At 35.3% G+C, this 23,206-nt stretch overlaps 5 protein-coding genes and 1 long non-coding RNA gene across 12 annotated transcripts; 3 read left to right on the top strand and 3 right to left on the bottom strand.

The window, feature by feature from the left end:
- Nucleotides 1-2,908: 2,908 nt before the first annotated feature.
- Nucleotides 2,909-6,431, bottom strand: LOC148207983 (putative jasmonic acid carboxyl methyltransferase 2). Its single transcript, XM_088119343.1, has 2 exons — nucleotides 3,682-6,431; nucleotides 2,909-3,329 (listed from the first exon to the last, which is right to left on the bottom strand). The coding sequence occupies exons 1-2, from the start codon at nucleotides 4,435-4,437 to the stop codon at nucleotides 2,988-2,990; spliced, it is 1,098 nt and encodes a 365-aa protein (XP_087975469.1). The 5' UTR covers nucleotides 4,438-6,431; the 3' UTR covers nucleotides 2,909-2,987.
- Nucleotides 6,432-6,995: 564 nt separating this feature from the next.
- Nucleotides 6,996-11,486, top strand: LOC111012378 (inositol-pentakisphosphate 2-kinase). Of its 2 annotated transcripts, none has more exons than XM_022286528.2 (10): nucleotides 6,996-7,241; nucleotides 7,323-7,381; nucleotides 7,473-7,594; nucleotides 7,935-8,144; nucleotides 8,338-8,485; nucleotides 9,185-9,222; nucleotides 9,323-9,433; nucleotides 9,654-10,253; nucleotides 10,800-10,997; nucleotides 11,199-11,486. In XM_022286528.2, exons 3-9 carry the CDS (start codon nucleotides 7,493-7,495, stop codon nucleotides 10,941-10,943), a joined length of 1,353 nt encoding a protein of 450 aa, XP_022142220.1. In that variant the 5' UTR covers nucleotides 6,996-7,241; nucleotides 7,323-7,381; nucleotides 7,473-7,492; the 3' UTR covers nucleotides 10,944-10,997; nucleotides 11,199-11,486. The 2 variants fall into 2 exon arrangements, with proteins under 2 accessions (XP_022142220.1, XP_022142212.1); XM_022286520.2 differs by having other exon boundaries at nucleotides 6,997-7,241; nucleotides 7,323-7,391.
- A 1,660-nt stretch (nucleotides 11,487-13,146) lies between these two features.
- LOC148207982 (uncharacterized) lies at nucleotides 13,147-15,597 on the bottom strand. The gene is made up of 3 exons (XR_015788666.1): nucleotides 15,337-15,597; nucleotides 13,388-13,981; nucleotides 13,147-13,287 (listed from the first exon to the last, which is right to left on the bottom strand). It is a non-coding gene; the product is annotated as an uncharacterized LOC148207982 (long non-coding RNA).
- Nucleotides 13,425-14,353, top strand: LOC111012402 (heavy metal-associated isoprenylated plant protein 43). Its single transcript, XM_022286550.2, has 2 exons — nucleotides 13,425-13,563; nucleotides 13,780-14,353. Exons 1-2 carry the CDS (start codon nucleotides 13,555-13,557, stop codon nucleotides 14,116-14,118), a joined length of 348 nt encoding a protein of 115 aa, XP_022142242.1. The 5' UTR covers nucleotides 13,425-13,554; the 3' UTR covers nucleotides 14,119-14,353.
- A 109-nt stretch (nucleotides 15,598-15,706) lies between the features above and the next one.
- On the top strand, nucleotides 15,707-17,280 carry LOC111012395 (AAA-ATPase At3g50940). The gene is made up of 2 exons (XM_022286539.2): nucleotides 15,707-16,702; nucleotides 16,782-17,280. The coding sequence occupies exons 1-2, from the start codon at nucleotides 15,707-15,709 to the stop codon at nucleotides 17,172-17,174; spliced, it is 1,389 nt and encodes a 462-aa protein (XP_022142231.1). The 3' UTR covers nucleotides 17,175-17,280.
- A 1,626-nt stretch (nucleotides 17,281-18,906) lies between these two features.
- BBD1 (bifunctional nuclease in basal defense response 1) lies at nucleotides 18,907-23,075 on the bottom strand. 6 transcript variants are annotated; one of them, XM_022283973.2, is made up of 12 exons: nucleotides 22,939-23,075; nucleotides 22,670-22,803; nucleotides 21,921-22,229; nucleotides 21,504-21,674; nucleotides 21,351-21,400; nucleotides 21,157-21,213; nucleotides 20,933-20,998; nucleotides 20,777-20,851; nucleotides 20,345-20,463; nucleotides 19,853-19,944; nucleotides 19,364-19,419; nucleotides 18,907-19,231 (listed from the first exon to the last, which is right to left on the bottom strand). In XM_022283973.2, exons 3-11 carry the CDS (start codon nucleotides 22,219-22,221, stop codon nucleotides 19,367-19,369), a joined length of 984 nt encoding a protein of 327 aa, XP_022139665.1. In that variant the 5' UTR covers nucleotides 22,222-22,229; nucleotides 22,670-22,803; nucleotides 22,939-23,075; the 3' UTR covers nucleotides 18,907-19,231; nucleotides 19,364-19,366. The 6 variants fall into 6 exon arrangements, with proteins under 6 accessions (XP_022139665.1, XP_022139679.1, XP_022139672.1 ...); XM_022283987.2 differs by having other exon boundaries at nucleotides 22,670-22,817; nucleotides 22,939-23,054; XM_022283980.2 differs by having other exon boundaries at nucleotides 22,920-23,036.
- Nucleotides 23,076-23,206: the final 131 nt, after the last annotated feature.

Raw genomic sequence — 23,206 nt, 5'->3', positions numbered from 1 at the left:
AAATCTTAAATCCCACGTGTGCCAATTCTAATAAAATCAAAATTCCATGTGTGCCCTTTACGTCCTCCAAATTGGTGCTTCGATTGTAATATTTGACCGCATTTGACCTGGAAATTTTCTAGTACTAGAATAGTTTCCTTGTTAAACATGTCAATTATCAACCACGTTTGAAACCGTATGGAATTCATAAAACAAAACAAAGATGAATGATTAAGTAAGTTATAGTAATAAAGTTGGTTAAAAGGGTAGTTGGTAACCAATATGTTATTAGACATTATATTGATGTTGTAAAGAGACTTAATATATTGGAAGATATATTGAAAATGGAGAGAAAAATATATATCGTATGGAAAATTAAGGAATTTTTAAGGATATAAATAAATTCATGGAAGTCGAGCACATTAGAAGCTAAAGAACGGCTTCCAAACTTACCCGTGAGGGTTCTACGAGGTTTTACTTTTATATATATATTTGCAAACGACGTTATTTTTAGAGAAAAATATACTTTTCTCACTAAAATTGTTAATATTGAATCAATTTTTACTTTAAATATTTTCCAATCTTGAACTTAGAATAAAAGAGATTTTAAGACTTTAATCTAGAGCTATAAAATAGGTGTGAATAATAATAAAAGAAATAATAAATATATCAACATTATTAATAAGATACATATTAACATTTATATTACAAACTGATTTAACTACACAAGTTTAGTTAATGGACTTAAGTCGAGAGGTAATGGAGACTCAAAGAAGAGTGCACGAAATTAAAAATATTTAACAAAACATTATATACGTGACTTTTTTTAAATGTGAGGACTAAATAAACATCAATTTTAAAAGATATTTGAATATCTACTGAAAAAAAAAGAGAAAAAATGGGGGACGAAACTTGTAATTTGACCTAATTTTAGGAACTTTCGTAGTGGCAGATGCTTCGCGCCAATGCTCCCTTTCCCTCTCATTCGAATGAGTGGATTGTACCTGATATGATATTCAGTTTCAAGAAACTCCGGGGGACGGAGACGATCCTTACGCAGACGCCGCTGATAGGACTTGCCGACACGACGAAGCTGCCGAATTTGTTCTTGCATTGCTTACAATGGATCCTCGCCTTCGAACGTACGTTTTAGTTCTACGCGTTTCAATTTCCTCTTCTCTGTTTTGCTGTGGAATCGTATTCCTCGTGAATTTTTTTTATAGAACTCCTGAATTAGCATTTTGCATCTGAACAATGGTTTAGTATTGTTTCTCTGTCTCTGTCCGTTTGCTCTCTCTTCAGTTTGCTTCTATTATTCTCGATTAGTTGTTTGATTATTCTGGTTACAATGCAGAAGTGCAGTGGATGTAAACTACTATTATTCTATTTATGACTCATCTTGATTTTCTTTCTAATCAACTTTATTTGTTAAGTTCTCCATTTCAAGATTTAAATTGCAAATTTGGGGGAAAAACTTGTCAAATAACAGATAGCGGGGTAATCTCTAATTATAGCCACAGTGCTTGTTTTAGAGAACTACATAAGTCAATGATAGTAGTAAAAAATATCAATCAAGTTTAAGAACGATGAATCAATGAATCGGCTTCAGTATTTGTATCTCTGAAAAATAATTCAAGCATTTAATTTAGCTACAGATATGAGCTTGAAGTGCTACTTTATGTTGATTCACATCCTTTTATTAGAAGGTTACCAAACATTCATTCCGTGCAATCTTTTAATTGATGAATAATCTGCTTCAAATCTTTTGTTAATTTGCATTTTCTTTTTGTCTCCATTGTAGTAATCAGAATGTCATTAATGGTAACCTTTTATTTTTATTATTTTTTTTAATCTCAGATGCTGCTCCTGAAGGTAAAAGCTGCATTTCTGTCTAGATAAAGGTATTTTCCCCGATAATTAGGAAGCATTTGATCTACCCGCTGAATGCTGATCTCTCTCTTATTTCTTTAGTTCCCTTGATGATATGATATGATAATTCTGATATTTTTTTTTCCAAACTAGCCAAAATGTGGGTTTCTTCAAACCTTCAACATTCATAACTTAGGGAGGAAAAAGTTAATGCCTTGTGCTCAATAACTTAGGACATCCATAGCCCATACTTGTGTTAGAATGCACCAGCAGTAAAGTTGCATTAAGTGGATGTAGTTTCGTTTCCCATTTTCTGCTTAGTGGTAATAATAATTTATGTTCTTTCACGTCTCTTCGGAGACATCTGAGAATAATTTAGGTTCTTTCACAGTTCCAATCAGTGATTATGTCTGCATCTATATTATAATGTCATATAAGTTCCCGTTACTCTGTTTCCTCTATCTGGTCTTGAGCACTTAGATTTTTTCAAAAATGCTCGCCTAGGCATCTAGTATACATAACAGATATTATCACTGACACAGACCATCAATATATTTGAAGGATAGGATTTTTGGAGTAATCTCTTCCAGTATTTATCATGAATGGTTCTCAAATGCTTGGAACTTTGGTCAGTGACGATATTCATTCTAATTTGGAGATTAGGAAAGGATTTGAAGATCCTCTCAAATCTACCAAGAGAGAAGATGACCAGAGAACACTGTAGAAAACTCAGATTTCTAGATCCAGTAGCTACTTGAGGTTAAGAAGCATGATAAATGTAGGTATAGATGGGGCTATTTATGCATACCATCACAGAATAACTTTCTTTTTGAGAAAAATAAGTAAAGAAAAGCAATGGAAAGCTGCCCCACTATTTCCTTAATCTTCCACGAATTCCAACAAAAACCCAAAATCCACTCATTTTATTAAAAAGAAAAAAATTACGTCCTAACAAATAATACATTTAACATTTAAACAAAAATCCGGTTTGCGTTAAGAAAAAAAGAGGAAAAAGGAGTATTTGAAAGTTCAGGGAGAAAGATAAAACAATAACATACGATTTAAACTAGAAAAGATAGATTTATCTTATTATTTTGGATTGGACCCATCTTCCAACCCTTTTCGACTACCGAATCAGTTCATTTCTTGACTAAAGAAACAACCAAATTGGTATTAATAGTTTCATCTTTATTCCTTGATAAGTGATCTTCCAGAATCTCTCCATATAGCTCAAACAAATCATCCATAATATCACCTCCGAAATGAGACACCAGCATATTTTCAACCACAGCCCTCATGGTCTTCGCCACTTTGTGTCCATTCTGAGCTTCGTCGGTGGAGTCAACCCACTCCACCTCGAATGCTTCAAACCGATCTATAACGAACGATCCTTCCTTCTCTATCTCCAATTTCACTTCCTCAATGCATGGTGCATAGTAAGGTAGGTTGAACGAGTCAACTTTTTCTTCTTCAACCACTCCCTATGGCCCAACAAAGAGAAAAAAAGGAAAAAAAAAAGTTTTCTATATTGTTCATTATTAAAGTTAAAGCTGAAAGAGAGTCGAATAATCAGTGGACATAGTTACAACCACACCAAGAAGAAAGGTACAAAATCCTCCAACTCTACACATACTTTTTAGGCAACTTTCTATCAAGGGGACAAAAGCTATATGAATATCTCTTAAAACACTCTACTTTAAAGAATGTTTAATAGGTTTCAAATTTTTCCTAACTTGCACAATAAGTTTTATGAACTAATAATAAAAAATAAAAAAAATTACTAGAGTTGTAATTTAACCAAAAAAAAAAAAAAAAAAAGAAATAATAATAAACCTTGGAAACCAATCTCGTTAAAGCCTGTGCTAGGAGTTCCCAATAGCTGCAGCTATCGAGGGTTGTGGGGTCCACGCATCTCCTCCTCACGAGAGACAGAACCATCCTCCCGCCGGGAATCATCTCTTCGAAACGCGATTTTAAGAACGAAGAGAAGTCGTTCCTGAACTGCGCGGCGTACGCCTCCAACACGCTGTGTGGGCTGGTCGGAGATATATAAATCTTCCCTTTGTTTGTTATCGTCGTTCTTCCTTGGCCGTCCAGACCAGCCGGAACCTTGGAGAGCCAATGGAGGCTGGAGGAAGAGTGCACAAAATGCAGGCTGTTTCTGGGGAACAATCTTCCATAGAAAGAACCGGGCATGCCGGAGACAAAGCACGGCCCAATCTTGTCGACCTTGAGCCGCCGGTATAAATCGGGCAGAGACCCGAATAAGCAGTTGAAGTCGTTGGTGAAGAGGTCGTTAAGGAACACGAGAACTTCGGGCAGCGGGTAGCCGAGGCGTTTGCATTTGGCGTTAAGGAGGTGGAGCGTGTCGGAGATGAAAATCAAGGTGTTGGGGCCGAAGGAGCAGCCCAAGTCAGCAATGGCTATGCTCTGAGTCTGAGGCGCAGAGCTCGAGCTTATGATGGCTTCAATGGCTTCCTCGGTGATCCACTTCGAGTCAGATAGAATCTTGCTCTGAAGCGAGGAGTTCTTAGCATAGCTTGTCTCGCCATCTCCCTTGTTCATATGGAGAATCCGTGCCACTTCCATTTTCCTTTTCTCCTGAAAGATTAGGCGTCAAGTTGAAAAGCAGAACCCGCTCGCTGCTGCCATGCCAACCACTAAAGGTACTGTTTATTTTGGCTTGTTTTTTCTTTTGTTGGATAATAATGAGATCTTGTCGGCAAGGAAATAACTTTTTTTGTTATCCTTACCATTTTTTGTTTTGTTTTTAAATTTTGATTTTTGAACCCACTGACTGCTGCCCACCCCTCTTGTCGGCAAGGATGTATGATTTTCTTCCTTGACTATGAGTGTGGTTGGAAAGGAAATTCTTAAAATTTACATATAACTAAATGGCAATGACATCTTATTAAATGGAGTTGTTTTTCAAAAAAAAAAAAAAATATATATATATATATATATATATATATTGTTTTTTATTTTTGATTTTTAAAAATTTAGGTTACAAACATAACTTTTATCAAAGTATTTATTTGTACCGTTATTTTGGAAATAAAGTTTCAAAATCTAAGTCAAATTTTAAAAACTAAAATAATAAGTATTTATTTGTACCGTTTTCATTGCTCTGCTTATTCCAATTTGGTCTTGAATAATCGTATCAAGGTTTTTGAAGCAACAATCGGACCAGGTTTTAAAAAGCTTGCCTAGCTGACCAGCTTACATATAACAGATATTGTCACTGAATATATTTGTAGCCTGTAGGGTATGGTTTTTCGAGAAAAAGGTACTTCTACTTCGCAACAAAGCAGAATAACTTCCAGCTTTTTTCTTGAATGGTTCTCAAATTCTTGGGATCTTGGTCAGTGATTAGGGAAGGGTTTGAAGATACTCTCAAATCTGTCCAGAGAGACGATGGAGCAATGAGTTTTCTGCAGCTTGTTTGTTGAGGCTTTGTAGAAATTCTGATGTCTAGATATCAAGGTATGCGCATGCGCCTGTGCCCAACATATTTATACTTGAGCTTGTTATTGAGATTAAAAATTCTTCAGATTCTAGGTAAATCCAAATTTCAAATTCGGTCCAATTCTTTTTGTGCATTAAGAGAATATGTTTCTTGTTGAGAAAAGAGGGAAGGATGAGCAATCTCTTGAAAGCTTCCACCATTTCCTTATCCTAGGTTTGTTTCTGGACTTGCAGAATAGAATCTTCTTTTCTACCATAGACTGGAGTTTTGTTCACTGTAATCTGGTTCTGCTGGATTTGTATAATCTGTTTGAAAGTTATTTCTCACCTCAAAGTTGAGATACTAATGTAACAAAATAAACATAGAATAAAATTTAAATGCGAAAATGATATTTACCCCATGGGATTTGATTATGACAAGTATAATATTTCTGTGCATAATTGTATTTATTCTTGAGCTTGTTAATTGTATAATCTTCTTTTTATGCATTTGTGAGAATATCTTTCTGTTGAGGAACAGAAGGAAAGTTGAGCAATCTTTTGAAGGCCTCCACTACTTCCTTATCCTTAGTTTGATTACGCATTGATCCTTCAGAATAAAATCTTTTTGAATGATATTTTGGCATCCACATCCACCCCAGACTGGAGTTTAGCAGATTTTGTTTATTCTGTATCATTTCTCAAAGTAGTGACAGTATGATAGTTTGTAGTTACAATAAAAATAGAATCAAATTTAAATGCTAAAAATAAATTCAATGTCAGTTGGAACGATTAGAAATTTGGCTTATAATTAATAGGAAAAAGAGAAAATTCATTGGAAATTTGGCTTGTAATTAAGGATATCCTGAGCTTGAAAAGGATTTGTTTGCAGTTTTCACAATATCAACTTGGGAAGGGAAAATGCATCTAATTCTTTTCTTTTTTCTTTTGAAGACAAAATGCGTATAATTCTTGAATTCTCACCCGACAATTAAATGATGAACACATGGTTAGAATACTCTTAATTTTTATAATATAGGGAAAAAATTTGTAAATGAATGTATCAGATATGTACTAAAAAATATATATCTAAGAGATAAAAAATTGACATTATTGAACTAAATAAAATAAAATTGAAATTTATTAAAAAAAAAAACCAAATCAGCTGAACCTAACATATTAAAAATCGATGCAATTGAAATATTTTACTTAAAAATTCTGTAATCTGACTCATCAATATTAATTAAACAAACTAATTGAATTAGAATATATATAATGGTGTATCATCGTGTGAATAGTTATATCTCTAATAGTATACATTAAACTATGAATGAATCATTTTTTTTTTAGTTAAACAAAGTATAATAGAATATAAAATATTAACCATGGAACTTACACCTTCAATAATATTAAAAGTTTAATACTATTCCATTTGAATGAGAGTGATTGTACCAATATATACACAACTTAACTATTAAGTTATCTTGTTCATTCTTTAAAGATGGTAGGTTATTTTAGTACAACATGAGGTAGGGATCGAATTCACAATCTCTTAATTTGGAGATATATGTGGATTACTATTAAATCATGCTATTTAATTTTTAACTAGGGGCATGATAGATTCTAATCAAATGATAATGAAAATTTTAAAGCAAAGCAAACTGACTAAAAATATAATTTAACGCAAAATAAAGAAAGAGCCACAATTACAAGTGTAAACATTACTGAAAGCTGAAAGGTTCCAAAAGAATAAACGTGTGAGCAGCAGATTCTGCTCTTCGGAAGCTTTCCACGCTTCTTATGGTGAGCGAGTCTTCGAGGTTTCTCGCAGAGTAAAGTTATGAATGCTTCAGTCTGCGGAATCTATGCTCTCACTGTCACTCTGAAGTCCAAACTCGTCTACAAGTCGATTCGATCAACGGCGTGAAGCTTTCTCTCTTCTGGTGGAGGTATTTGGTTGAAGTTCGTCTCTAAAATGCATTTTTGACGAAGTTGAGTGCCTGATCGGTGCGAGCCTTCTTTGTTGTTAGGGTTTTAATCGAGCCGGTGCTTGGAGCTTCCAACTCAACTCAACGCATTCTTATCAGAGGTCCGATCAGGTGCATGGAGCTTCCAAATTCTCTTTCTCTCCTGCTCTGTTCATTTCTATTTACTTTATGTCTCGATTGTTTGAATTTTAGACCGCAAGGAAATCTGCGGGATGGAAATTGTACTGGAGCAGAAGGATGCTGTTGACTGGATTTACAGAGGCGAAGGAGCTGTCAATCTTGTCCTCGCTTACACTGGTTCCTCTCCTCTTTTTGTATGTCTACTTCGCATCTATATTTATGTCCAAGGAGATAACCCTTGATTCTTCTTTTTGTAATTTATTTTTTCCCTCGAAAGTTTAGTGAAAGAATCTATGAACATTTTCATCGGTTTTCTGTTTCAATTTGGAAGTATGATTATCACTAATCTATTTCTTTGATAAGATTGTTTAGTACTCTCTTGAAACACTATTCTCGTTGGTAGATTTCAAGTCATCGATCGACGTTTTTGTTTTCGAGGAAGAAAATGAATTCTAGTTGAAATTTTCTATTCGTTTGAACTTGCTTCAATCTACCGGTGGCCGCTGATTATCTCTGTGCTAATTTTATTCTTAGTTTGGGAAAGTTATACGAATAGAAAAGGCTACAAGAAATGGATCACACTGCCCGAGCGTTCTGAACCTAATGGATTTGTCCGCGCATGAGCGCCTTCTGTGGAGAGATGTAGGGGACCTTGTGTCATGCACGGATCGAGATGTTGCATGTCAAATCTATGTGCAGCATGTAATGATCCCATTATTGGATTCCAAACATGTTGACGCTGGGGTATGTTATTGTATTCATTTCATCCTAATCTTGCTTAGATTAGAGGTCTGCTAATAGAATGAAGTGAATCATATTTCTGCATGTACTTGTAGTAATAATTCAATCTGAAAAAGTGATAAATCAAGAATGATTGATGCTCTCATTTTAGAACAAATTATTCTGACCGTATATTCTATTCTACCTATACTGGTAGGTCCACATCCTTGTAACGAAAGAATTCCTAGAGACCATTGAGAAGAATATTCTTGGTCAGCGTCCTGCATGGAGGGTTAGTGCAGGACAAGTAAATATATATCGTGATTCTGTCCTCCTTCAATCTGATCATTCTATTTTCCCTCAAGGTAGAGTTTCTTCATGCTCTCTTTTGCTATTATCCTTCTTCTGATATTTAAACACATTTATAACTATAAGATTAGCACATACTATATATGGACTTCTAACTTTTTTTTTATTGCAGTCAATATGTTCATATCTAAAAATTCTCTAGCTAACAGCTGAATCAACTAAAAATTTAGATACCTATTATGTAAAGCAAATGGGATGTACGAGTGAATATATACTTCTATTAGCAGGAAGCTTGTTGTGTTGTCTAATTGGTTATTTCATTATTTGATACCTGATAGACTCCTTAGGAGCAAGGAAGAAAGCTTTAAATAGCTCCCATAGTGTTGTTCATTTAGAGACAAGTTAGAGTGTAAAACAATGAAGAACATGAAGAAAAAATTGGAATATAGAAAAGAGAAGGGGAAGAGAATTAGAAAATTTTTCTATTACCTTTGAATATATTGAAGAAATTTAAAACTAAAATTGCATATTGCAATTGAAATGGCAACTTGTCAACTGTCAGGACAAAAGAACTAATTATCACGTCTCCTTAAAAAAACCATTTTATTATAGGAAAAAATATTATTCTTGTTATAACTGTTTCAACATGGTTTATTGATGAGCAATTATCTTGAAATACCTGCTTAATATTTTAATGCTTTCGTTCTATTATCCAGAGTAATGAGTATCACCAGTCTACCTTTCTTTGTTTTTAGGTGGTGAAGGTGAATTTTGCATTTCTGTCGAGATAAAGGTGCTCCTCAATGGTTTTCATCTGTCCCATCTCCCCCTCCCCTTCCCCTCCTAGTTTATTTTTTACCCTGAAAGTGATTTTTCTATTTTATATATATCAGCCGAAATGGGGATTTCTTCCAACTTCAAGATTCATAAGCAAAAGAAATGCCATTAAACAAAATGTGACTCGTTTTAGGATGCACCAAGCATTGAAGTTGAAGAAAGGCGAGGTAATTTTGCTCCTCTTTTTGTCTCAATGGTATTATCTAGATTGTACCTGTGACTCCTCCATCAATTATTTTTCTGTATCCCTTCAAATGTGATTCTCAGTGTCACATCCCAGTTCTTCTATCACTTCAGTGTCTGATCTTCATGCTTCTATGATACTAATTGACTGCTCTTCTGAAATGTTTTAAGTTCTAACTTGATTGCATCCAATTTACTTAACAGATATCAGAGTTAAGTGATTACGATCCTCTAGATTTGTTCTCTGGATCCAAGGACCGGATATATAAAGCAATCAAAGATCTTTTCTCTACCCCTCAGAATAATTTCCGTGTTTTCTTGAATGGTTCCCTAATATTTGGGGCGTCAGGTGGCTATGCTGTTGACACTAATTTGGTGATTGAGGAAGCATTTGAAGATGCCCTTCAATCTGTTATCCAGAGAGAAAATGGATCTCGAACAATGAGTTTTCTACAACTTGTTGCTGAGGCTGTGTATAAATCAGGATGTCTGAATCGACTCCTTGAGGTTCAGAAGCTTGACAGTTTTGACATAGAAGGGGCTATTCATGCGTACTATGACATTATTTCTGAGCCCTGCTTGGTTTGTAGACATCTGGATGATGATGAATTGTTGAACAGATGTGCCACTTTACATTCTGCCCATCTTGATCAACGCTTGGAGATTGTGAGGAACTTTTTAATAGCTGCAACTGCTAAAGACTGTAGTTTGATGGTTACGTTTAGACCGTGGCATATTGAGTGTCCAGGTTCTGCATATAACAGCATATTACTTGAATCAACCAACCAAACTTTTGACTATAAGGTATATCCCCTCTGCCTATCCATTTGCATTCCCTTTTTTTATATCAAAAGTTTCAAGTAAACTGAAAACTGCTAATTTATTTGAATTACATATATGGATGTATATATATTTTGTAAGACACTTTCTTTAACAAGTGAAGACAATGAAATCCACGGAAATTTGCATTTTGTCCACCATTTGAATGGTTACATTTCTAATGGTGCAGTATAAATCAACTTCAGGTGTACTTTATTAATCCGTTGTCTACTATACTTAGTGAAATGTTTCTGAACTATGATGAGTAGGTATAATTTAAATCACAGGAATCAAATAGGTTTGGTGATGAATCCTTCCTTTGTGTTGGTCATGAAAGACTAATGACCAATTTCCCAGTTCAGTTGGGAAGTTTTATTTGATTCCACAAACTTTCTCATCGTTAATCCTTTGACAAATAAAACATGAATATGGTGATCGAGTAGTTTACTGAGATCAACAACTTTTTCTAAGTTTCAAGTTGGGTTTCTCATGATTTTCTAATGATTCTCTACCCGGTCTAAAAATTTTTAGGTGAATTTCATAGACCTGGATCTAAAACCTTTTAAGAAGATGGAAGAGTACTACGAACAAGACAAAAAAATAGTTTGCAACTACACACAGATGCTTGTGACAGAGCTGCAGGCAGACAATTATTACAGGCCCGAACGCTTATGAATCTACTACGCATTGGGAGTACACGCCAAAGTTTGTGGCTATACTTCTTTTCTGGTAAGCATGAATCGGAAATTTATTTAGAGTATTATAGTAATTATGCTGATATCAGTGATATCTTTTTGTGCTATTTTATCAATTCTACTTTCTGCTCGTTGAGCTTTTGTCGTGGTGCTGCTTAATTAGTTATTTCTTTCTGCATCGCCCTTTGTACTTCTTTGATGCTCTTATGAAAAGCTGGATGTATTTTTTTTGTAGATCTAATCTGCTGTTTCACAAAGCCTCTGCAGAAGCTTTGTCTAGTTATCCCAATCTTCACGACAAACAAAAGCATCGATGGCATTCGTACGTGGCATATGTCTACTGTCAATATTTGGCATATCACTCTTGCCTCGGAATTTAGGTTATGTATGATCTGGTAGAAGTGATTTTTTTTTAATGATTAGTGTACGTTAGAATCCACTATGCCCCCAGAAAAAAAGGGAAAATTCTACTATGGCGCCCTCTTTTGAAATTCGTAAAGATCTAGTATGTATATTTTATTTATCTTTCCCCCATTGGGAGCTTCTTCTTTTAAGTGCAGGAGAAAGTGATAAAATGAACTGTCATGGGGCTCTGTAGAGTGATTTAGCGACCACCTCAAGGAGACTCGTTGGTAAGTTTTTAGCCTTCCTATGACCTATAAATTACTCCTACAGTTGGATTTTGAAATGTTCTTGATACCAGGGATCTGATACGTGTTCATACATTTGAATTGTCTGTTTTATTGCGTTTTGGGACGAATTTTTGAGAAGGCTGTTGATTTTGACTTGAACTGTTGTCTGGTTCTACTTCATCGTCTCCCTTTACTCATGTTTAGAAGCACTTTTAATCATGACAAAAATACTTTAGACACAATTTAGAACTACTTTTCAAAAGATCCAATTTAATTCTTAAATCTCATTCTGCATTCTCTATATTCTCTATTTTTACTAATTACTATGCATGCAGTCTCTCTTTCAACTCCTTTATATGCACATTTTTTCTCTCTAGTCTCTCTATTTATACACATTTTTTCTCACTAATCTCTCTATTTATACACATTTTCTCTTCATTCCTCGGTTTCACACATTTTATTCCACCAAATCTCTCTGCAGTCTGCACGCTTCTTTATTCATGACTATTTTATTTTCCCCAGTAATCTGTTTCTCTTTGCTCACAGTTTCTCTCAATTTTGTTACTATTCTTGTTTTAATTATTTTATTTTGGTGTTTCCGTTTCTGGAAATACTAGGTAAGCAAATGTAGTCGTTCAAAAAACACATAATTAAATAAAAAGCTGAAATAATGGAACCAGTTATTTGTTATTAATTATACGAGTAGAAATTATAATTTTTTTTTTCTATTTGTGAAAGCATTTATTTGTGGGTGCTCTAGGAGATATCTTATTTTAGATTTAGATGAACGACGTTGGGAATTGTAAAAAATAAAGTCTTCCTGCTATTTGATGGGTTTGGGGCCGCCGTAGCATGCACTCAACATGATCATTCAGAAGTATGTTGTTTTTGGATTTTGTTTTTTTAAGGGTTAAAATATAAAGTTGGTCTAAAAATGGACGATTGTCTGATAAGTTTTATATTAAGCTTTAATGTTCGTGTTGGTAAGAAAAATAACTCGTTATCACTTATCAAACAATCATATTATATAAAAGTAAAAAATGGATATCAAAATCCGAAGTGAAGGCCATAATGCGAGAAAATAATTCCAATTGCTGTCAAGAGAAATTCAAATTTATTTTGTAATTTGATTGAGTAAAAATTAATATTGAAATTTATTTATGTATTAAATATAAAATAAATAAATGGAAGCTACTTATAGATAAGACGCAAAACTAGATAATAGAAGATATGGTAGGATATAGATGAATTAATAGAAATGGACTAAGAAAGCAAACTCAAGCTCGCTTTCTTCCTTTCACTTCTTGTACTTCCTAAAATTAAACACAGATTTTTAGTGATAAGGGATCAAATACTTTTCACGAAAGAAAGAGAAAAAACTTTGTTGGGAAGTAAAATTACAACATGCTAGCCGTTGTCGTAACAAAAAGATTCTCTCCTAATCCCTATATCATTTTGACTGACATGAGGGTCAGAGTGTATTTTTTTACATAGTTTGCTACTCGGCTTGCACGGATCTCGTACCCTCCCAAATTGTACATAAACAAACTTCTAAATGTTAGACATGTGTACTTACCAGTTACCAGGCGCAAGTACTTTCTTGCACAGCTCAAGTTGCTACTTTGTTGCTCCATTGACCGACTTTCGCCAAATCGTAGTAGAAGAAAAAGAACTCTTTTTCAGGGGGTAATGCTGCAATAAATGGCATAGTGGTGGTGGTGAGATGTTTACAATATTCTCCATGAATAACATTCGTTGGAATTTAGTAGTCGCCAACAAACTCTGTACTCACCGCATTTACTTTTCGACCAATCTTCACTTCCGTCCTGCACAGAGAAATTCAATTCTACAGCAAAGTACTCTTGAAAGTTTGTCAGTAGAATTTATATTAGCAATATGAGATCCACTTTTTCATACCTTCCTCTTCAACCAGGCTCACTTTAATTCTTTCCCAAAACCATGTCAAAGGTTCCACCGCACTCCAAAACTCTAAAATTCCTTCATTTCTGTGTGATGTTTTCCTTTAGTTGCCAATTAATACGAGGCTCAAACCTCCTGTGGCGTCAAAGCCACACACTGACACACTGCAGTACTTCTGCTAGTTTGTTTTTGCATATATAATATTGAATGCCAATAATTTGGACCTCTTTGAGTACTGCAAAATCTGACACTTCTTCGTTGCAGAAAACTGTAGTGTCAGTGGAACTTCCATGTTGGAAATGCAGGCAGCAGGTGATGAAGTCGATTGCGAGGGTTAATGGGATAACTTCCATCGCCCTCGATCCACCAAAAAACACGGTCACTGTCATCGGTGAAGCTGATCCAGTGAAAGTCATCAAGAAGGTGAGAAAATTCAGAAAATCTGCTGCAATTCTGAGTGTAGGGCCTGCAAAAGAAGAGAAGAAGGATGAGAAAAAGAGCGAGAGCAAGGATGTGATATGCCATTTCCCCAAGACATGCCACAAGTGCGATGTCTGGTATGTTGTCACTGAAGATGCTTATAGTTACTGTTCCATTATGTGATCAGGAAATGTGTATTTTATGAGCAATTTGTTATCATTATTCTTCTTATTCTTCTTCAACATTCAAAAGTAGGTGTGATCTGTCCTTATTTGGACAAAATTAAGGCTTATTCCTTCCAACCTATATCGAGAAACGACGAACCACCCAAATAAGTGGGCACACGTTTAGGTTCAGACTGCCATGCATTTTTTTATGCCGTCTTCAATGTCATTTGTTTTTCTTCTAATTTTATTTCTACGTACATGTGTCTTAATCGATTGAACTATGTCCAGGTTCGTTGGACAATGTCAGTTTCAATTAAGAGTTAAACTCTTTTAAATAGTACAAACCAAATATCTCAACCTCGTGATTGGAAAAATATGTCAATTACGACTGAGCTATATTTACTTTTTTTTTATATATCCGTGAGTGTCGGGACCATCTTACATACACCTCGACTAATCTCACGGGACAACCGCCTGACCTACAACATTTGGTGCCGAAAAATGAGCTATGTTCACTTTGACACCAATTAAATATCCTAATCATATTAATAAAACCTAATAGAAATTCAATAAAGACATAATTATTTGGTAACAATTTTTTTAGTACTTTTGGAGTAAGTAGAAAAAAAAAAACCTAAAATGAGTTTTAGTCGTTTTCCCTACTCCATTCCTTAACTAAAACATGTCTTTAAGTTCAATTCAAAGTTATAAACTAAAATAAATGTGTCACACTATAACACTTCTTATTCATCTATAACTAGGTTAATACTTTTTTTATCTGTATACTTTTAGCTTTCGTTCATTTTAATCCCTGTAATTTCAAAAAATTTAGTCTTTCAACTTTTATTCATTTTAATCTCTATATTTTCAAAATGTCTAAGATAAAGTTTATATACAAAGGAAAATTTTTCAATACAAATTTATAGTTGTATTTCAAGAAATTTAGTAAGCGTGAAGTGTCAAAATAAATAAGATAAAAATAAAAATAAAAAGACTAAAATAATTACTTTTAAAGACCAAAATGAACATTTCAAAAGTACGAAACTAAAATCGACAAAAGTTGAAAGTATAAAACAAAACCAAACGTTTTTAGAGCATATATATTAAATTTAGTCAAAGTTGAAAGTACCTATACCGTATACTCCTCTTAACCATAACATAAGATAGGAGAGAGTTGGTAAAAATTTACAAAATATAGAAACTAAATAAAGAAAAACATTGGATTAAAGATTACCTCAAGAAAAACATAATCTTCGCCACGACGCCACCTCGTCACTTGGAATCTTGAGATATTTTGACATGGGCCTTCCGTATAAATGGGCTTCGTTGGTTCAGCGTAATAACACCCTTCCATAACCAACCATTTTCACAGGGCTTCGTTCTTGTACGTCGCGAGGAACCAATGTGTGGGCTCTTCAAAGAGACTCTAACAACGTTAATCGATCCGTAGATCGAACGATCCTCACCCTCAGCATGAAGACGTTTCTAGTTTTGCACTTTATACATGCCGACCTTTGCAATCTTGGCTTTCTTTTTCACCAAGCAATTCCTTCCCACGTCTCCAAATCCCGCCGGCTTGATCTCACAAAATTTTGGTGGGGAAAATGTTGGGGAGTCCTCAGGAGAGCTTGCCTTCATCCAGGACCATTCTATCGGCGGTGGCATCACTCACCGCCTCAGTAGTTCTCCTCCGAACCTTCTACAACGAACTCATTCCCGACGCCGTCCGAGACTATTTCTTCGCGCGCCTCCACGACCTCTCCAACCGTTTATCCTCCCAGATGATCATCGTCGTCGAAGAACTTGATGGCCTCACCGCCAACCAGATGTTCGACGCTGTGAATGTTTACTTGGGCACGAGACTCTCTTCATCCTCACGACGAATTAAGGTCCTCAAGCCGGAGAAAGAGCAGCAATTAGACGTGACTATCGATAGGAATCAAGAACTGATTGACACATTTGAAGGCGTCAAATTCAAGTGGGTTTTGGTTTCTTCGCGTGTTGAAAAGCCAATTTCAAACAAGAACCGCGATGCCAGTGCGTTTTCGCGGACTGATGTTAGACAGTTCGAGGTAAGCTTTCACAACAAACACAGGGATATGGCATTGAAATTTTACCTTCCACATATTCTGCGGGAGGCAAAAGCCATTAGAGATGAGAGGAAGGCTGTGAAGCTCCATACAATAGATTATAGTGGTACTGATTATTGGGGTTCAATCGACCTCAATCATCCGGCCACATTTGACACTATAGCCATGAACCCTGAAACTAAGGAGGCATTAATTGATGATCTCAATAAGTTTATTGAGAGGAAACAGTACTACAAAAGAGTGGGAAAGGCTTGGAAACGTGGGTATTTGTTGTATGGACCACCAGGAACAGGTAAATCAAGCTTGGTCGCGGCCATGGCTAACTATCTGAAGTTTGACATTTATGATATGGATTTGAGGGAAGTTCAATGCAATTCGGATTTAAGAAGATTGTTGATTGGCACTGGAAGCCGTTCGATATTAGTAATCGAGGACATTGATTGTTCTATTGAGCTGCAAGATAGGAGTTCTGATTCAGAAAATCGAACTAAATCTGCAGAGGATGAAAAGGTAGGTCCCTGAACCTGAATGAAACTAAATATTTTGTATTTAAAGCTGCATAAAAATGTTGGGTGTTTGTTGCAATCAGGTTACTCTTTCTGGGTTATTGAACTTCATTGATGGCCTGTGGTCGAGCTGTGGAGATGAACGGATAGTGGTGTTGACCACAAACCACGTGGAGCGGCTGGACCCGGCATTGTTGAGACCTGGGCGCATGGATCTGCACCTGCATATGTCTTACTGCGATTTCAGTGGTTTCAAGATTCTAGCACAAAATTACCTGCTAATTCATGAACACTCCCTTTTCGAAGAAATTAAAGAGCTATTAAAGGAAGTTCAGGCAACACCTGCTGAAGTAGCTGGAGAGCTAATGAAAAGTGACAATGTTACGAGTTCACTTCAAAGCCTTAATCGCTTCCTCCATGGCAAGCAGGGGACAAATCGATCGCCAGATTCACGGACAGACACAGTAAAAGCTTAGATTTGCTGCTACTGTTCCCCCCATAAAATCAACTGCAAATTTGATTACAAATTATTTTGCAACTCAATTTTCGGAGTAAAACTGTGTCTCACTCTGCTTTGCTATCTTCTCCATTATTGATGTTGCTCTCTAGTTTCCCTCGCATTTGCAAAATGCGAAAGGGAACCGATTCTTCTCTACTATTTTAGAAAATGAGTGGAGGTTCTGCAGATTTTTTGCTCTAAAATGTACACCGATCAATCTATTGTATCAAACAAAGACTCATACTATAAGAAACTAGATTCGTCAACAAGCCTAACATAGTTCATAGGAGAGAGCACCAGTTTTCTAGATGCACTTGTGGCTCCTCCAAGTACTCGATGTTCTTTACTCTTGACTTCCGTTCGCGTGTTCCAATCAGGGCATATATCTACACATTATCCATTACAGTTCAATCAGTGATTGATCTATATCAACTGTTCTTTTATTTCCTTTTGCTCTATTAAATTACAGTATTAGTGAAGCGGGAGGCAGGATTCCTAAATTTGATGATATGTCCTTGCGGTAATTTCTCGAGGTTAAGGAACAAGAAAGTTTGATTATCAGGATTAATGAGGCAGCATTCACTACTACGATCAACGACGAAGTAGAACGGAATTTTCAATAACTAGAACAACAGACATTATCGGAACTAAATCTACTCAAACACGCTGAGTTTTATACGCAGTTACCACAAAGGGAAGAAAAACAGATTCATACTTACATAGGTTGAGAAGCCGAACTGATCAGGTGAATTTGAAAGAAAATCGTCCTCGGATTTTGATCATGTGCCGAGAAACAAGAACCAGAAACCGTATGTCGTACGCTTCAAGAAACAATCATCGGAGAGACCTTTCAAGTAGAGAAAGCGAGGCCGAGAAACACATCTCCGGAATCCGGATCGGGTTATTTTGCATATCGTCGTGGCAAAACTGTTGTTATTTATACTCGGTTCATTGAAGCACCCGGTTCTAGTCGATTTCCAGCTGTCGTTTCGGAATATTATTTACTCGTCACTCGTGTAATATTACGAATATTCATTATTTATTATCAATATTATTATCGTTATCTCTTATTAATTTTCATTTCTGCAATGTCACTAAGTAATTTCCTCAATATATTCGAGTTATAACTTTTTTTAATCTCGACTTTGATTATGAAATAAGCAAATTAATAATTTCAATACATTTCAAGCAATAAATAATTAATTTACTATTATGAGTAAGTAGTACATTTACAAATAGTGTCCATTACAAATAACTACCTCTGACTAAAATTATAAATTAAATAGTTAAAAAAGTAACAATAAATCACTGGTAATTCAAATAAATAACGTTTGAATTGTTTATTAAGTAACAAACTTTTATTTTTCTAGATAACAAATATTTGTTGTGAAATATATATATATATATATATATATATATATATATATATATAAAAAGCACCGTCCATACATGATTAATGGAAGATTTGTCTTCATTTAGAGGATATGAAGCACTAATTTGAAAACAAAACATACAAATGTTTAATTTGAGTTTCATTTGAAATATTTGTCATTGGAATCTAAATGATGATAATTCGATTTCCAGTTTTCCCATCCCTTGCCTTGGAGGGTGGGTTTATTTATAATTCTCTCCCCTCAAAAACGACTTGAAAGGAAATCATTTCTTAAGAAAGCATTATACTGAAGATATTTGATGTATGACCATTCAGATTAACGACTTAAAAAGTCTATAAGCAGTGACTAAGATATAAATAAGCAATGTTTGTTTCACTGACAAATTAGTCATTGCGATTGTGAAGCATCGAAGGAATTGGTTATGTCATGCATTTCACTTGGAACACATTTGACGACCCGACACCACCAAGTTCTATCTACACATATATATATATATATATATATATATTATAGATATGTACATTCACAGAGTGGCTAAATACATAATACTGAGTAGAAGAGGCAATAGTTTACCGACACGAACCATCCTCGGCCACGAACAATTCCGTTCTATTTACAAGTACACTTTCTCCAGGAGCAACTGAAACAAGTAGTTTTCATCAGTCACCATTCTCTTGTTCCAGGTGGATGAGAAAATATTGAATATAGGAAATTTAAGAAAGATAAGCCATCAACATCTCAGTTAGTACAGGAGAATAATAAGTTTTTCTACCTCTTATGCCAAATTCCTCCTAGCCCGCAGCAGATTGAGCTTGTCCCTCCACTGAGCTGAAATAATCACCAACCGTGAGAACTAAATGTAAATTTCTCAAACGCTGAATAACCAGCCCGACATTAATGGAAAATGGAGCTTTCTTAAGGACTTGTCTAAGCAGACGAACACCTTAGATAATTTTTCAGAACTATTCAAAACACCAGACTCTCTGTATTTTGAAAAAGTATAACACCACAAGGCCATCCCATATAATTACAAAGCAATTAATTATTCTTGGTATTCCAATTTTTCTTATTGTTATGTTCTATTCACACTAACACCAACATGTTCAACGAACTTGTGATAAAAGATTACCACAGCATGCAAGCTTCTGTTCTAAGTCAGAGAATAATTGATTTAGAACATTCATAAATGAATGAAAGTAAAATGATAATCATGGTGTAACAGTTCAATTGATAGAAAATTTTATTGAACAGAAATAGGTACCAGCATCTCTATAGCGCTCTTCGACAGCAGCTATCAGCATATTCCTCACTAGATTAAACTCTTTGGCTTCATCACAAGGCTGACCACTTGGCCTGAAAACAAAAGAAGTCAATTAAACCCTTTCCTCTCGTCAAATGAAGCAGAAGTCTTAAATTGTTATCGATTAATGGGCCCATTATTCCTCATATACACAAAAAGAAAAAGGTGTGAATAGACATAACTTCGTTATGCACAGTTAATATCTTGTATTGTTGTATTTTATCGTTTCATATTCTATCTTAAACGGATGTATGATCATTTAAAATGCCGGCTTATTGATGCAAAAATAATTTAAACCCATAGATAATACTCAGACTATATAAATCATCTATCATTATTTCTTAGGAACAGGGTATTGCCGTCCAGGTTGTATCAATAACCAAATCATGTGTCCATGGTTCTTACTTCTTAGAATCTGTACCTAAGAATGTGACACTTCAAAAGAAAGATTACCGATCCAGCTCAGTGAATAATAAGCCATCTGTAGCAGGGGCCTGGATTGACAGTTTCCCAGTTTCAACAACTCTCATACCATCACTGTATGCTAGATATTTGTTCACTTGAATGGGCACCTGTATCAATTGTCAGAAGTAATATGACTCAGAAATCAGAGCACATAATCAAGGCCAAAAATTTGAAAAACAACAAAATACAACTCAAACAAATTAATAGAAACATCCTACGACCAAAAGCAAATGAACAGATTATCTAACGGCCTGAACAACAAAATATTTCTGCAGTTAGCCAGGCAATTCAATGTCATATTTATCGCAATATCTCAACAATTATTTTAGTGACTTAAAGAGGCACTTTACCTAAGTCTATAATCTTATCAAAGAAAAATTATGCTAAAAAAAAAGTTATGCATAAAACTGTTTAAGTTACCTTGCATCGTACTGCAATGTTTATGGCATCTGAAGGTCGAAGATCAAAGCTGAGACAGTCATTCTCACAGCCAATCTGGATAACCCGAGAATTTTTAAAGTCTTAGACTGACCTAAGAGAGGAGTACATAGTTCAGAGGGAGAAATTAATACATGCCTTTGAGAGGTATAACTGAGCAAAATATGCCTCATGCACTCTCTTGGTAACCCTTACAAGTTTGACCTGCATAGATGAGTAAAATGATCGTTATTAACATCAGAAAGCTGCCACATCCCACCTAGACTTTAAAAATATATATGCTGCAGGGTCAACTAAAAAGGAAAGGTGGAAAAATCTACTTAAAAAAAAAAAAAAAAAAAAAAAAAAAGAGAAAGACATACTTCATAACCCATCTTGTCGATCATCTCTTTTACCACTTGATACATAGTTGGTCTGGCCTGGAACCAAATAATAATAATTGTTAAAAATTCCTGTTCAATGGAATAGAATGTTTCTAATTTCACAAGTTTCCAAAATTCAAATTCCAAAGCAACTATGTCCAATCTCAAGAGAAGACAGAAATGAGAAAGTATACAATTGGAACATTGCGCACAGCAGCCAGAAGCAGCACACTCGGCATCTCCACTGCAAAAGGTGAAGAGTTGATAGGGTCAAAAACAAAAAACAAAAACAAATTCGTTCAATGACATTAAGTTCATGTTAGAAACTATCATCCACAGATACATACAGACGATTATGGGAAGAAGAAGACCAGTCCCATCTTCCATCTTCAACACGATTGCGGGATGTGGAGCATAATCAGGCAGATGTCCACCGTGAGGGTTGTTGTGAACACACCTTAAGTGCCTACCATCCCTCATTTTAATCATGAAACCGTCCGCACCACTTTTCACCTCAACTATACAGGGCACAAACAAACCAAAGAACATTTCAATCAGTTAATAGCACCGTCTAAGGTCTAAGTGCATATTAACATACAGTAGCATTAAATTCCCAAATGGTCCTAAGGTTCTTCTTCAATCAGATAACTTACAGAATGTATCACTAAAACTGCAGAACAATCACGGAGAAATACTAATTTGTAGACACTTCATTCAAGAAAATAAAACATAGTCATGTGATTAAGGCCATCAGCTTAGCATACCAGCCTCAACCACGCTCGATTCAACATACTCTTCATCCTTCTCGTTGAAGTTCTCTGCTGTACTTCCGTTGCCATCAGATGATGAACTGAAGCTGCAACGCAGAGTCTTGCATTTTCTAGCACAACCTTTGTTAGAAGCAGCTGGCAAGTTAGCATTCAAACCGTTGATCCCCGTGAATCCCCATAATTCGCCTCTTCGAAAACTAAAAGCCATTAAAGAACGATTGAGTGGCAGAGAGTACAATCCTGCTTGCTTTGCACGAATAGTGGGGCAAACAACTGGTCCTTGCAACGACCCCATCTCGCGTCCTTCAGTTCACCCAAATGAAAATGATCAGACAACACTAAAAAGCACAATCCCCAATCTTAACCAAAAAAATATATATTATGACACAAACTGAAATTGCAAAATGAATTCGCGATTCCAACGCATATAATCAGTAGGCGCAACAAACTTGAATTCTTCACTTAAACTTATTCATATTATGACGGACGAAGGAAATTGAAATTTGAAGTGAACAAAATTCTGGCGAAGAAAATTAAATAGTCTTAGTCACCAGTATGTAAATTTCAAATAACAGTCTCTTGGCGACGAGTTTTTAATGGAATAGAAAGTAGATAAAAGACTCGTATAGTCGGATTCAACGTTTCCATTATCAATCAAGGCTATCTATCATGATCGTCAGTGGGAGATAAAGTGGGTCGTGATCATCAATCTTAGCACTCGGAAGTGTTTAAAGATTCATTACCTTTTATAGATACGAAAATTAGGCCGAATCACGACCGAAACTCGCAACAGGGCTCTCCGAATTGTACGCTAAAAATCGGCGATGACAGCTCGATCAGGTAAAACGATTCCCGCCAGATTCTCGATCCCGTAATTCTAGAATCCAAAATCTGATTTTAAGCACGTAATCGATGGCTAAATTTAAGTTCACAAATTATCAACGATACAGATCGAAGAATTAAATTGATGGAAAAATAAAAAAGAGACAGAACTTGGAAGAGAAACACCGACAAGATGAACGGATAAGGAGGAACGGTAGACGGGCAAGAAGATAAATGGGTTCTTCAAAGAGGAGGGAGTGTGATTGAAGACTTTTGCTCAGAGCACACGCCATTTCTAATTTATTGAGTATGTATTCTAAATTACCATTCTAGCCCTTGGGCCATCGATGAAGAAAAAGACGAAGTTAAATTGAATTAAAAATTTCTAAAATATGTTTGAATATCATATAACTTATTCAAATATAATTATTCAATAATTTATGAATTTCTAATTTGTT

This window comes from Momordica charantia (assembly GCF_013281855.1).
Source record: "Momordica charantia cultivar OHB3-1 chromosome 11 unlocalized genomic scaffold, Mcharantia_2.0 BLBB01000011.1, whole genome shotgun sequence".
Classification (NCBI taxonomy): Eukaryota; Viridiplantae; Streptophyta; class Magnoliopsida; order Cucurbitales; family Cucurbitaceae; genus Momordica; species Momordica charantia.
Note: the sequence above shows the minus strand (reverse complement) of the source record. Positions and strands in the feature narration are given on the sequence as shown.